This window comes from Pelophylax lessonae (assembly GCF_965119305.1).
Source record: "Pelophylax lessonae genome assembly, chromosome: 4".
In the NCBI taxonomy this organism is placed as follows: domain Eukaryota; kingdom Metazoa; phylum Chordata; class Amphibia; order Anura; family Ranidae; genus Pelophylax; species Pelophylax lessonae.
The window spans coordinates 55,599,581-55,615,466 of NC_138771.1; the positions used below are offsets into that span (position 1 = coordinate 55,599,581).

A 15,886-nucleotide genomic window follows, 5' to 3' on the forward strand; every position below is an offset into this window, starting at 1 on the left:
GCTCCCTGCATGTCGGGCCTCTGTATGTGGTCAGGCTGTGTAAAAGTCTCACACATGTGGTATCGTCATATTAAGGAGTATCAGAATGTATTTTGGGGTGTCATTTTTGCTATGCATTCTATGTGTTAGAAATAGCTTATAAATGGACAACTTTGTGTAAAAAAAAAAAAATACTTTTTCATTTTCTTTCCACATTTTCCAAAAACTTGTTGGGGTGTTTTCTTTCCAAAATGGGGTCATTTTATTGGCTTTTTTATTGTCCTGGTGCTCCAGGGCCTTCAAAAGTAGGATAGGTTGTCAGGAAATTATATGTAATTTATGCTCCTAGAACGTCTGAAGGTGCTACTTGGATGTTGGGCCTCTGTATGTGGCCAGGCTGTGTAAAAGTCTCACACATGTGGTATCACCATACTCAGGAGAAGTAGCAGAATATATTTTGGGGTGTAGTTGCAAGTATGCATATACAGTGTGTGAGAAATAAATTGGTAATATGACAATTTTGTGAAAAAAAATTTTTTTTTTCATTTGTAGCAATGTAGAAATGTAGTAAAGCTGCACGATTGAGGATAAAATGAGAATCACAATTTTTTTGCTTAGAATAAATATCATGATTCTCTCACAATTCTTGGCATAATATCATCTTTTACATTATACAAAAGAATTGGGCTAACTTTACTGTTTAGTTTTTTAAAATTCATTAAAGTGTACTTTTTCCCAAGAATATATATATATATATATATATATATATATATATAATGTTTGGGGGTTCTAAGTAATTTTATAGCAAAAAAAAAAAAATGATTTTAACTTGTAAGCAACAAGTGTCAGAAAAGGCCTGGTCTTTAAGAGGTTAAACTTCCCTCACTTGCAGACAGAAGTTCATTCCTTTGATCTAAAAGAATGAAAAGATACATTGTAAAACATTGTGTTTATAGTTATCTAGCAGCCTTAACAATGTTGATAAACATTTGCTGGAGGCTCTTTTTTTTTTTTTTTTTGACAGCTGTGAGTGAGCAGAGAACAGCTCTGCTAGAATCGAGGACCTGCTGTTTTAAGATCGTGGGGGGTGGGGTCAGGTAAATCGAGATTGGGACTTTTTAACGATTAATTTTGCAGCTGTAAAATGTAACTATATATGTACTTGCATTATTTGCACAGATTTTGTAATTTATATCTGGAATTTTTTACTTGATCCATATCTTATTTTCCATCACTGAATGCACAGAGCACTTTATAAGAAGCACAGAGCATCAGCACTTATTTATTTTATTTTAATTAATTTTCTACCAAGTCACAAGATATTTAAATAAGCACCTTATATTTATACACAATAAGAAAAATTTCTGGAAAATTTTGAATTATATTTTACAGGATTGCATGAATCTATATATACATATAAAATAGATTTTAGAGGTGATATTTCACATACAAGCACTTTATATATATTTTTTACACACCCGGAAGCGCACTACAACCTGTAGCTGTAAAATGTAACAGTATAACTTTTGGGCAAAATTTATGAAGAAAAATTACTAATTTGCAAAATGTTATGTAACTGAAACAAAGTAAAATGCATTTTTTTTTACAACATTTTTGTTTTTCATTTATAGCGCAAAATAAATAAATAAATAAAAATAAATAAAACAGTGATTATTAAATAGAAAATAAATAAATAAAAATAAGAAAGCTACAAAAAAAAAAAAGGGGGGGCAAAAATGTCATATGGGTACAGTGTTGCATGACTGAGTAATTGTCATTCAAAATGTGAGAATGCAGAAAGCTGAAGATTGGCCTGGTTAGGAAGGGTGTATAAGTGACCAGTGGGCAAGTGGTTAAATATTCCCTATGTAAATCTGACCATACCTTTATATACTCTCCATGGTAAAAGTGATCATGCACTTACAGTATATACATCCATGGTGAATCTGATCATACACCTATATACATCCTATGGTGAGTCTGATCATACCCTTATATGTCCCCCCTATGATAAATCTGATCATACCCTTATATGTCCCCCCTATGATAAATCTGAGCATACACTTTTATATACACCCTATGGTGAATGTGATGATACATCTATATACTGTGTATGGTGAATGTGATGATACATCTATATACTGTGTATGGTGAATGTGATGATACATCTATATACTGTGTATGGTGAATGTGATGTATATACACTGTGTAGTAGTTGTAGGAGATGTGAGCACACACATTGCATTCTCTGATCGTACAATGTCCCGTTATATATGTGCTCCCCGGTGTCCACACATAGGATGGACGGATGGGGACCCCGTACATGGGATGGATGGATGGGGACCCCGCATATGGGATGGACGGATGGGGACCCTGCACATGGGATGGATGGGGTGACAGTAGAAAGTTTGGGGTGAATGTAGCGGAGATCGTAAAGTCCGCTCTCCCCCGCCTCATTACAGGTGTCTCTCCGTCCTTCCTCTGCTGGGACTTGTAGTTCCTCCGCCCTTCATATACTGGGACTTGTAGTTCCCTCCGTCCTCCCTCTGCTGGGACTTGTAGTTCCTCCGTCCTTCATCTACTGGGACTTGTAGTTCCCTCTGTCCTCCCTCTGCTGGGACTTGTAGTTCCCTCTGTCCTCCCTCTGCTGGGACTTGTAGATCCCTCCATCCTCCCTCTGTTAGGACTTATAGTTCCCTCTGTCCTCCCTCTGCTGGGACTTGTAGTTCCTCCGTCCTTCATCTACTAGGACTTGTAGTTCCCTCTGTCCTCCCTCTGCTGGGACTTGTAGTTCCTCCGACCTTCATCTGTTAGGACTTGTAGTTCCCTCTGTCAGGACTTGTAGTTCCCTCCGTCCTCTCTCTGCTGGGACTTGTAGTTCCCTCCGTCCTCCCTCAGTTGGGACTTGTAGTTCCCTCCGTCCTCCCTCTGCTGGGACTTGTAGTTCCCTCTGTCCTCCCTCTGCTGGGACTTGTAGTTCCCTCCGTCCTCCCTCTGCTGGGACTTGTAGTTCCCTCCGTCCTCCCTCTGCTGGGACTTGTAGTTCCTCTGAGCTTCATCTGTTAGGACTTGTAGTCCCCTCTGTCCTCCCTCTGTTAGGACTTGTAGTCCCCTCTGTCCTCTCTCTGCTGGGATTTGTAGTTCCCTCTGTCCTCCCTCTGTTAGGACTTGTAGTCCCCTCTGTCCTCTCTCTGCTGGGGCTTGTAGTTCCCTCTGTCCTCTCTCTGTTAGGAACTTGTAGTCCCCTCCGTCCTTCATGTGTTAGAACTTGTAGTCCCTTCAGTTCTTTCTCTGCTGGCACTTGTAGATCCCTCCGTCCTCCCTCTGCAGGGATTTGTAGTTCCCTCCGTTCTCCCTCTGCAGGGATTTGTAGTTCCTCCGACCCGTGGTACCTGCAGAGACAAGTGACAGCGGGCGGCGGTGACGTCATAGTGGGGGGAGTGTGCGAAGTGTGAAGCCGGCCGGGAGGGAGCCCCGGGAGAGGAGGAGGAGGGGGGGGGGTGTACGGGAGACAGACCGGGGAGGGGGAGATAATAATGGGAGGAGGAGAGGATGAAAGGTGGAATCATCAGATACGGAGGAGGGGGGGGGGAGGAGGAGAGCTCCGGACCCTATATAAGACTTCCCGAGAAATGCCAGCACAGGAGACAGTACCGGAGACAGCGGAGACAGTACCGGAGACAGCGGAGACAGTACCGGAGACAGTACCGCAGGCAGTACCGGAGCACACAGAGGATCGCCGGACACAGTGATCGCACACCGACTTCTCAGCCAGGTCGGAGAGGAGCAGACACTCAGGTGAGGCAGACTATTGGGAGGACCCCAGGCTGTATCCTTGCAGGAGATGATAAGTTCTTGTGTGTCTCTATGTATTATGGAGATGGATGGCTGGTATTGATGATTGTGGATTGTACAAGGTGGTGCTTTATCGTGCTGTACATTGACGTGCAGCAGCAGGTGCTCATACAAAGCAGGTGCAGGAATCTCACACTATACATGGCTCTGGACTGTGATTCTCCATTGTATGGTCATCTCTCATGTATGTTCGGTTTATTAAGGCTCTCAGCATCCTGGAGGGGAATTGCCTCCATTGCAGACAAGGAAAGTCAAGGCAACAGGTGGGTGACTCAATACAATCTTCTTCTCCCTCCATATTCCTCTATACTTCTTCTTCTCAGCTCAGAGCTGGCTGTGCATTCCTTCCTATGTGACCCAGCATGACCCCCCCCCCCCCTTTGTGTCAGTCGTGCCTGTTCATGTGTCAGATGACTGTGTATTGCAGACAGATGTCCTGATAAGAAGCCCCATCTCATCCCCTGGCACCCTGGGCACGATGGAAGGAGGTCCGCTGTTATTGGACGTGGGGTGGCCCTCAGGTTGGAGTCTTCAGCCACTTTCCACTCTTTGCTCATTCAGGATGGAGGTAATGATCCCTGGGAGGGGTAGGTGGGGGCAGACAATAGAATTGTGATCTGATGCCCGATAATACCATGCCTCCATTCCCTTGTATTTGATGCATAAAAACAAACAAAACATTTTTCCATGGGGCTTAACATTATCATATAAACATTTTTTTTATTGCATAATCGATAAAGATCTCATACATGAATAGAAGGGTTAGTAAAATAGCAAGCTGATTCATTAACAGTGCTATAAATCAGCATATAATCACCATATTCATATAATAATTCATGTACATGTTCTACACGACCAAAGTTCTACAGCATAACAATGAGTACATCCTATAACTTAACGCGTTTCATGAAGGTTGCTTCACTTCTTCAGGATTGTAATGTAATCCAATGTAAAACCTGTAAACCATAGACTATATTCAAGCACTCTCTAAAAGTAAGGGAGTGCAATATCTATACATATGAATGTCCTTAACAAAACAATGCTTACAAATCAGTTTGATAATTGATCTAAAATAACAATCCCAAATAGCAATCGCTGGAAGGTGTCTTACCCAGGAGTTGTGGGAGGAAGACATGGCCTCCTGATAGGTAAAAACAAAAGAACAGCAGCAAAAAAATGCGCAGATAGAATCTAGTTCCCACCAAAGACACATGTGGGGGCATGATCTGACTGCTATGGGATGGTAGGATAAGACAGATATATCTGCTACAGAAAGCTTTACCTGATCTTCACATGAAACTATTCTCACCCATTGTCTATCAGAGATGGTCCATGTCCTGGCAGTGTAGAGTGGAGATATGGGATGGTAAGGATGGCTGGCAGAGTAGGTAGGATTGCTAGCTTTATATAAGAGAAAGAAATCTTTACCTGATCTATACCTGAAGCTATTCTCACATCCTTTGCCCATCACAAATGGTCCATGTCCTGGCACTATAGAGTGCTGTTGGGTATGATCTCCATTCTATGGCATGGTAGAATAAGACACATAGGGGCTGATTTACTAAAACTGGAGAATGCAAAATCTGTTTTTTTTTTGTCAAAGCTTAATTGAACAAGCAGAAGTTAAAAGCTGATTGGTTACCATGCACAGCTTCACCAGATTTTGCACTCTCTAGTTTTAATGAATTAACCCCAGACTGTATATCTGCCACAATAGACTTTACCTGAACTGCACATGAAGCTATTCTTACCCATTGTCTATTAGAGATTGTCCACGTCCTGGCACTATAAAGTGATGTTGGGTCATGATATGGGATGGTAGGATGTGTAGGGTGGCTGGCAGGGTATGTAGGATTGCTAGCTTTCCATAAGGCAAGTATACCTTTCAAATAAATCATTACCTGATCTGTGCATGAAGCTATACTCTTTCATTGCCCTTAACGGATTGTCCATATTCTGGTACTATAGAGTGCTGTTGGGGCATGATCTTCATTCTGTGGGATTGTAGGATATGTAGGGTCATTGTATTTCCAGAAGAAAAATATATCTGACAAAAGAAACTTACCTGACCTGCACATAAGCTCTTCTCATCCATTGTCCATCCCATATAGTCCATGTCCTGGTACTATATAGTGGTGTTGAGGCATGATCTATCTGCTATATGGGATGGGAGGATCACTGGCTTTCCATAAGACAAATATGAAGTGTATCTACCTAAAAAAAAACTTTACCAGGTCTATACATAAGCTATGCAGGACCACTGTCCTTCCAGAAGAAAAATAAATCTGCCTAAAAAAAAATCTTAGTTGATCTATACCTAACCTATCCATTGTTCATCACATCACAGGTGGTCCATGTCCTGGTACTACAGAGTGGTGTTGAAGAATGATCTATCTGCTATTTGGGATGGTAGAATCACTGGCTTTCCATAATAGACAAATAAATCTGCCAAAAGAATCTTAGTTGATCTGCACCAAAGTTATTCTTCTCTTCTGCCCATCACATAAACTTTCTATGTGCTGGCACTATAGAGTGGTGCTGAGGCATGAACTCTGTTATCGGAGTGTAGGATGTGGGTGATCACTGTCTTTCCAAAAAGTAGATGTATCTGCCAAGAGAAAAACATACCTGTTCTGTACATAAGCTATTCTTCTGCCCATCATATCAAAGATGGTCAGTGTCCTGGCACTATAGAGTGGTGTTGGGGTATGAACCCTCTGCTGTGGGATGGTAGGACATGTAAGATGATTGTCTTTCCAAAAGACAAATATATCTGCCAGAAGAAACTTGCCTGTTCTGTACATAAGCTATTCTCATTGTCTGCCCATCACATCACAGATGGTCCATGTCCTAGCACTATAGAGTGATGTTTAGTATGATTGCACTGTTATGGAATGGTAGGATATGTAGGACCCCTATCTTTCCATAAGACAATTATATTTGCCAAACCAAACTTAATTCTGCACATAAAGCTCTTCTCATCCTCTGCTCATCACATCACAGGCGTTCCATGTCCTGGCACTATAGAGCAGTATTTGCACTGCAGGTAACTGGAGCTATTTTCATACTGCTTGATTTCAGATGAATCCAAACTTTCACCAGCTGGCTAGCTGATCTGCTGTAGGTGAAGCATGAACCGTGTGCTGCCAAGAGCACAAATTAGCAATGCTTAATCTGTCTTGTAGACAGCTTTTAAATACTAAAACCTAACATGGGTCGTGTGTTATATTTAAATGTCTTTAAAAGGCAAAGAAAATGTTAGGTTTAGTGTACAGCAGACATTTTTTGTAAATCAACCCCTTTGGTGCACTGAACTGATAGGGAACTTTAGAGAAAGTCAGAGAAATTCAGAAGTCCTTATCTGTATAGATATACTAGATACGTGACTCAACATATTCAGGGTCATCAGGGCAGAAGAAGCTGCATGGCAAAGTTACATAAATGTCAAATATTTTTCCTGTGCCGGTACATGTGTACAATTAATGGCATTGGTCATTTTTTTGCAATACGTAATTAATGGCATTGGTAGTTTTTTGCAATACGTAACTGTTTGTGTATCGGCGTATCACCATACAAATTACATTCTGATGGTACAATCTCCTTTAGATTGATCAGCAACTATGGAATGCAAGCTCCTGCCTGATTGGATATAAAATGATTGTAGAGTTCAGGCGTTTACTCATATTACATAATTTTGGTAATGAAAAGTTTATTGTACAGAGATTGTACATTCAGATTATTATAACCTGTATGGTGACCTTTAGGCTAATTAAGGTTCTTGAAATTTTATATCATGCCATGTACTGTTCATTTTAGGCTACTTAAAGTTCTTGAAATTTTATATCATGCCATCTACTGTTCATAAAAGTTTATCTTTCTCTTTCAGGCACTTTAGTCTTTGCAGATGACCAGATACCAATTACTTTAAGGACTCAATATATCCTCATTAGAAATGGTGGCTCACTGCATGTTGGGTCCCCACAATGTCCCTATACCTCAGACGTCACCATTTCTCTTTATGGAAAATCTACTGATGGGGATGATGTAGAAGAGTTTGGAAAGAAGTTCATAGGAGTGGACAGAGGTGGGATACTGGAGCTACATGGGAAAAGACCCTTATCTTGGACATTGTTAGATGCAACTCTATATCCTGGAGGACTGTCCTATGGATCCTACAAGTGGGAGAAGCATTGGGGCAGCCGGGGCATCAATATCAGGGTCATTGACCCAGAGACAGGGCAAGTCCAGGCTGCTGATCGGTTTGACACGCACATGTTTCTGGAAGAGGGGAAGAGGCTAGAGGAATTCTTGGCAAAGCAGAGTCCAGGCAAGGTGGTGGCTGCAGCAGTTGGAGACTCGGCGGCAAAGAGCCTAACTCCAGATGTCAGAAGATACTTGAGAGAAACTTTGAACAGTAAATACATCTATCATCTAGGTTACAGGTAACGTCCAGTGTCCACACCTTACCGCATGTGACGTCAATGCACTGAACACTTTACTTGTCATTTATTGTTGTCTTTATTAGTGTAAGCATACCTATTGTGTCCATTGTATATAGGAAACCAGTCACTCCCCAACTGTTGTAAAACTACATGTCCTCATATGGCCTGATATCACCTGGTATCTATCTATCTATCTATCTATCTATCTATCTATCTATCTATCTATCTATCTATCTATCTATCTATCTATCTATCTATCTATCTATCTATCTATCTATCTATCTATCTATCTATCTATCTTATATATGTATATTTTCTCATAGAGCAGCCCTTTTCAAGATTTTTACCCTAGAGGAACCCTTGAAATAATTTCCAGATCTTAAGGAACCCCTGATAAGACTGGTCCTTTGGGTCATTAGGAGAATCTCCCTTACTTTGGTGGTCATTGGGAAAAATCTCTCTCTTACTATCCACTAAAAAGATTATTGTTGTAAAGCAACAGGCTCGGTGATGAACCTGGAATTATGCAAGCACCATCAGATGGGAGTTCAATTAGCTGAAGCTCAAGGAACCCCCAGCAACCTCTAGGGGAACCCCGGTTGAGAGTGGCTGCCATAGTTATACAGTACATAGTTGTTAAGTAGCAAGAAAATCCTGTTAACCTTTGCGAAATTAGTCCAGCTACATATGTGCTCACCTAACCACCACCGTCCACTCCCCCTAACCTATAGGACAGTGATGGCAAACCTTGGCACCCTAGATGTTTAGGAACTACATTTCCCATGATGCTCATGCACTCTGTAGTGTAGTTGCGCATCATGGGAAATGTAGTTCCAAAACCTCTGGGGTGCCAAGGTTTGCCATCACTGCTATAGGAAGACCAAATCTTCTCTCCATCTAACGATCACCCTCATCCAGAGTAAGGAGCACCTGCGGTACTCCCAGATCTTTACATGCAGGGCTGTGCAGTGAATTTGTTTTCCATCCCAGTGCTCCAAGGCACAGCTGGATCATCCACAAGGCAACCTTGGCAGGAACCTAGCTACTTGTAAATGTATTTATTACAGGCATTTATATGGCGTCGATAGTTTGTGCAGAACTTTTACATACTGTACATTAACATCAGTCCCTGCCCTCAAGGAGCTTACAGTCTAGGGTCCATATCTCCTATGCACCCATACACATACTAGGGCCAATTTAGATGGGAGCCAGTCAACCTATCAGCATGTCTTTGGAGTGTTGGAGGAAACCTGTGCAGCAGCGCAAGCACACACCATGCAGATAGTGACTTGTAGCGCTACCTGCAACAAACCAGGGGGGTAGTACAATGGGTCAGAACTGTGCACCTGCCTGTAATTTTACAAGGGAGGGTGCACTTGTGGGCATTTGTACTATGGCTTCCATTAATAAAAAGTGTTCTATGTTCTTTGTAGAAGCATTGTTGCAATATTTGATTATCTTTTTATATTTATAAAAAAACTAATAAAAAATATTGAACAAAGAAAAAGCGCTCTATGAATGGAAGAGGGGGGCTTTTATTTAGATCCACCAGTCCTCCATTCATAGAGCACATTTCATTCATAGAAGCTATAGTATAGCTTCTATGAATGGGGGAGGGGGCACACAAAAGGAGGGTATACCTGGCACTCTTGACAAGTGCCTTTGACAGATACAGTGGCTGTATTAAACCCCTCCTCAGAAGATTACTGATGCGGGTTGGGCAGAGGACGGAGAAGATCTCAGCTAGGGCAGTTGGAACCAGCACAAGGGACTCTTCTCATTAAAGTGGAAAAAAACCTAACTCTTAGGCCCCTTTCACACTTGGAGTCCGTCTGCGAACTCCGTTTTTCTCAGCGGGGCATCGATGGCAGCTCTATCTCTGCGCTGTGTGTGGAGACAGAGCTGTCAGGTCCCTGCTGTTCTCTATGGGGGAATTGGATGGGAATGGACTGCCTGTCTGTTCTCGTCCGATCCCATCCGATCCGCTGGACAGATGGAAAATAGGGTTTCCATCCGTCCAGATTTGACGGACCGGATCGGATCGGATGTCAGCGGACATGTCTCCGCTGACATCCGATGCCACATAGAGATGCATTGGGCATCCGTTCAGACCTGCCTGAAAAACTGACAGCCAGATCTGAATGGTCCACTACTGTGAAAGGGGCCTAAATATTCTTAAAAATGTTCTCTCTCCCCTCCTCCTACCTATCTTGCCTAATCTCTATAAAAATATCTGTGTACTTAACTATTTTTATTATGCTCTGCTCCGGTCACATGATCCTGCCGCTCCGGCTCCCCCTGTGGCAGTGAAGGGCTGCTGCAGGGGAGAGGAGGGAGCACTGACAATAGCTGAGACATGGGAGCCTAATGGAGCATCATGGCTTGTTGAGCGCCCCCCTACACAGGGAATCCTGAACTGCAGGATCATGAGATTGGAGTGGATTAAAAATACGCATTTTTTATATACAGGGTAAGCAGGATTGGAGGAGAGGGAAGGGGAAATCATTAGGAATAGGGTTAGGCATTTCTTCTACTTTAAATGAAACTACCATTCTTTTTACAGATTTTTTTTTTAAATTAACTAAACTTAAGCTAGCCATATATAATACAATTTTCCTGTTCAATTTCCTTTATATTTACCTTCAACTGTGTAATGCAAGGATATAGGTAAAATAAAGCCGTTTGATTATTTAATTATATATTTATAATTTATATATAATATATTTATAATTAGCAATCCAAAAGCAAAATCACTGCAATACAACCGGCAAAAAGGTAAGAGCTGTTATTCTGAGAATTGAATGACTATGATTAGGACTACACGCTGAAACGCGTAAGCCCTGTATTATTTTGTACTACACCTGGATTCATAAACCCATTCATTGTGGAAGACTGAGCTGCTGACTTTCTTTTACCTATATACTTGCTTGGGTGCTGAGAGGACACTACAAGCCAATGCACCAAATTCTCACCACCTCGGGGAATTACAACAGGTGTTTTCTACTATATTTAATTATGTAGTGCAAGGACCTGCAAGATTGCATACAAATTGAAAGTGTTTAGGTTTGACCTTCTATTATATGGTTTTGGTAAATATAAAGGAAAATTGTACAAGAAGATTGTATAATGAATGGCCAATCTTAAAGGAGTTGTAAAGGCAGAAGTTTTTTTTTTTATTTTAATGCATTCTATGCATTAAAATGGATGTAAACACTAACATATACTCAGTGAAGTAAACAGCCTCAGATGATACATAGAGAGGAAACAAATCTCCCTACATAAGTTTTACTTGTATATCTGCTGTCTTCAGCTCTATATATTCTTTAGAAAGTTCACATCGTGCTAGAAATTTTTTCTTCCTGTTTGCATTGGGAGTGGATTCTTGGCATACAGCGGCGACATCTGATTGGAGGAAAGGCACACACCCCCACTCCACATAGGCAGAGACTTGCAGAGCTGTGCTGTGACAAGACAAGCTCTCTGCTAATCTATTTAAAGAAACCTCCCAGGACACAAATTTCAGCCTGGTTTTATCTTAGTTGTAGGAGAACTTGTCAGAAGTTATCATTCTGAATAACAAAACAGCAGAAACACACAGGACTTTGAGAGAGATAAGAAAACACTACAGATAGATGTGCCCAGGTCAAATTTCATGAATCAGGTTTATATCCACTTTAGGATAAAAAGCCTTCTGTGTGTAGCAGCCTCCCCAGCACCCTTAATACTTACCTGAGGTCCATCTCTGTCCAGCATAGTCCACGAGTCCCTCGTCCATCCGGGACTTCCCTCTTGATTGGCTGAGACACAGCAGCGGCGCCATTGGCTGTCAATCAAAGTCAGTTAGTCAATCAGGAGAGAGGGGGGCGGGGCCCCCCGGCAGCTCCGTGTCTGAATGGATACACAAAGCTGAATCTCGGCTTCGGTACCCTCATAGCAACCTGCTTGCTGTGGGGACCATCGACAGGAGGGAGGGGCCAGGAGAGCCAAAGAGGGACCCAAGAAGAGGAGGATCCAGGGTTCCTTTGTGAAAAACCAACTGCACAGGGCAGGTAAGTATAACATGTTTAAACAAGCAAAAAGTTGGGGGAGCACACCCTGAACATGTATTTCTAAAGCTGGTGCAGCTATGAACCAAGCGACATGCATATTAAAAAAGAATAGCGCACACATGCAGAAGAAATGACTATCAAATATGAAGACAATCCATAATCCCACCATATGGCCATATCGTGCTCAAGCCCGCCACTACGTCAAAGTACCCCATTGTCGGTGGGTCCTACACTATCCATAAAAAAGCACGAGCACGATATGGCCATATGGTGGGACCAAATCCCCATTTTTATTTATGGATTGTCTTCATATTTGATAGTCATTTCTTTTGCATGTGTGCGCTATTCTTTTTTAATAAGTATAACATGTTTGTTATTTAAGAAAAAGAAAAAAAAAATTGAGACTCTACAAGAGACTTTTTTGTTTTGCTGATCCTTTATGTTCTCTCCACTGAACTAATATCTTACCTATTGATGTAAAAACACGCTTATATAGAGCACATTATTTAGCCGTGACAACTATGTTGAGAGGTACACTCCTGGATCGTTGACTGGTCTGCTCATTAGTTTGCATAGCTAGTTTGTACAGGCCTTGTATATTTGGCTCATTACTTATGGACATGTCTAGACTTCTGGTTATTGAGGCTAATGATGAAAAGTGAAGGCTTAGTGTAAGTGCTCAGTGGTCTGCCGAGCCATTGAGAGTCTAGCAGAGCTCAGGCAGGATGTGTGGGAGCAGAAGCAGGTTCTACCATGGACAGCTCCCCGGGCTGCTGATAAGATATCAGGACTAGATAGAAGAGCTGAACACCCAGGTACATGGACCTCATCCCTGAGCAGAAATATGAGAAGAATGCTAGGAATGCAACAAGGGACCATGAACATAGACTAGACTCCAATAATACCTGTGGAGGGCGTATTCAGTCTGCTATCACTGGCGACCCCCTTTCCCTTATCACACAATTGCGCTCTAATGTATATTGCTATAAATATTTACTTAGCGCTTGATGAATTACAGGGTTGAGTGGATCTTAAACACGCAGGGAATTCCATTATATTGTGTTCTGCTATGCTCATAATAATTTGAGGCTCTGACAGGTTAATCCTTTAAGGCTTTTCTTGTGTAATTATCCATCTGTAAGCTATAGAAAGTGATGTGGGTATATGAAAGAAATGCCTATTGATTGCCATAGGGGTGGAATGTGCCATAAAATAGAATTATATGACATTCATATTATCAGGGCAGGGCTGGCAAGGCAGGGATTGCCCCGAGGCCAGTCTTACTTTGACAAATGAGGGCTGGCACCGAAAGGTTAAAGGACACCCTCTGTGTTTATACAGTGCATATTTATACGCTTCATACCACATATATATCACTTTGGAGCTTCAGTTTTACTTTAGAGATCTGACATTCCAGTTGATTTACTAAAACTTAGTGAACAATTATGTGCAGCTGTGCATAGAAACCAATTAGCTTCTAGTTTTCTATTTTTTTTGTCAAAGTTTAATTTAACAAGTTGAATTTAAAAGCTGATTGGCTACCATGCACAGCTGCCCCAGATTTTTCACTCTCCAGTTTTAGCCGGGTTCACACTGCTCGTGTCTTCAAAGTCGGACCTCCGCGCGACTTCAGCACGACTTGCATGCAACTTTTTTAACAGAAGTACATGCAAGTCCTACCAAAGTTGGACCAAAAGTAGTGCAGGAACCTTTTCTAAGTTGGAGAGAGACTCATGTTGCACCGATTAGAATGGTTTCATTGCACAGAATGGGGACCGACCTCTGATGTGACTTCATTAGTGCTCCAAAGTCAGAGCAATTGTCACTTCAGTGTGAGCCTTAGTAAATCAACCCCGTTGCGTTGCTGAGCACAGGACTAATTAAATTTAGAAATTATTTTTTTTCTAAGTCTTTAGCAGCATTTCAACTCTTATTACCCCAGAGGAACCCCTAAAATAAATTTCAGGTCTCAGGGAACCCCTACTAAATCCATTTGATCCGGTATAGTAGATTGATCTGATAGCTTTCTATCATGTGACAATTTCCCTGAGTTCATGCTTAGGGGAGGATTTACTAAAACTGGTGCACACAGAATCTGGTGCAGCTGTGTAGTATAATACTCAATTTACTGGAAAGTGCAAAATCTGGTGCGTCTGTGCATGCCAGCCAATCAGCTTCTAACTTCAGCTTCTTCAATAATCTTTGACATGAAAACCTAGAAGCTGGTTGGCTACCATGCACAGCTGCACCAGATTCTCAGTGCACCAGTTTTAGTAAATCTCCCTCTTTGTGATCAGTAGGGTTGAACTAAGGTTTGTGGTCAATGTCATTGGTCAAATATGGCCTTGTCATCAGCATCCCTGCTCCTATGGTATGTGTGGTCGCATGGTTGGAATTATATAGCCACAGTGGATTGGGCTGGCAATCTGCTATTATGTGCCAGTTTCCTTTAGTCCATCCTTAGTAATCAGTAGGAATGAGATAGGGTTCATGATTAATGTCATTGACCAACTATGACCATGTCACCAGCATTCCTGCCCCTCTGGTATGTTCGGCCCCTGAATGGTAAATTCCACGGCCCCAATTGATTGGGCCAGCGGATTGCTATCATGACAGTTTCCCTTTATGATTGGTAGGGATGAGCTAATGTTCTTGGTCAATAGCATTGACTAAATATGGGCATGCCATTAGCATCCTTTCTCCTTTGTTATTTATTTATGACGGGTACTTATGTAGCGCCTATTGTACATTGACATCAGTCCCTGCCCTCAAAGAGCTTACAATCTAATGTCCCTAACTCACATTCAATTTCATACATACTTATACTGGGGCCAATTTAGACGGGAGCGAGTTAACATACCGGCATGTCTTTGGAGTGTGGAAGGAAACCGGCGTACTCACAGGAAACCCACGCATGCACAGGGAGAACATGCAAGCTCCAGGCAGGTAGGGCCATGGTTGGGATTCAGACTGACGACAGTGGTACTGCTAGGCGAAAGTGTATGGCCGTGGGGTGAGAAACTCCAGGCCACAGCGGGTTAGGCCAGTGGCTTGCCCTAATGCAACGGTTTCCAAAGCTCATCCTTAGTAGTCAGTAGGATGAATGCAACCTTTACAATTTTGGTAAGAATGCCGCCTCAGCTGCATGGGGGCTGGTGGGAGGAGGAGAAGCAGCAGCACATTGAGCTTTCCAGTGAAAGGCTGTGCAGTAAGGGTGTGTCAGGACAAGTGTGATCATTGGAGGAGAGTACACTGATTTCCTACGAATGACCCCGGTGTACTCTCCTGCTTAGTGTGGTCAGTTTCTAATAGGAAAGCAGAGGGACTGGCAGGATTTCACATAAAGGAAGCTAAAGTCAGCTAAAATGCTGCTGGTTTTGCCAAGCAGCATTGGCTTTAGAACTATGCAGGCAACACATTGCGGTGAAAAAAAGTAATGCACGTCCTACATTTTTTAGCGCACATTACTTCAATGTAGTGATGTGAACTGAACACATAATTGCCTTGTTTGTGTGGTAGGCTGGATCGGGTAAAGATGCCCAGCATTAGCACAATGCATTA

General features: G+C 42.1%; 1 protein-coding gene across 1 annotated transcript in view; it reads left to right on the forward strand.

Moving 5' to 3' along the window:
• LOC309554526 (cell surface hyaluronidase CEMIP2-like) overlaps positions 1–15,886 on the forward strand; it is a gene marked incomplete at its 5' end in the record, with an annotated part of 142,550 nt that overhangs the window by 25,639 nt on the left and 101,025 nt on the right. The window contains 2 exons of the mRNA XM_082256275.1: positions 4,262–4,402; positions 7,721–8,276. Of these exons, the coding sequence (XP_082112401.1) occupies positions 4,262–4,402; positions 7,721–8,276 (697 nt within the window). The remainder of the gene's footprint in view (positions 1–4,261; positions 4,403–7,720; positions 8,277–15,886) is intronic.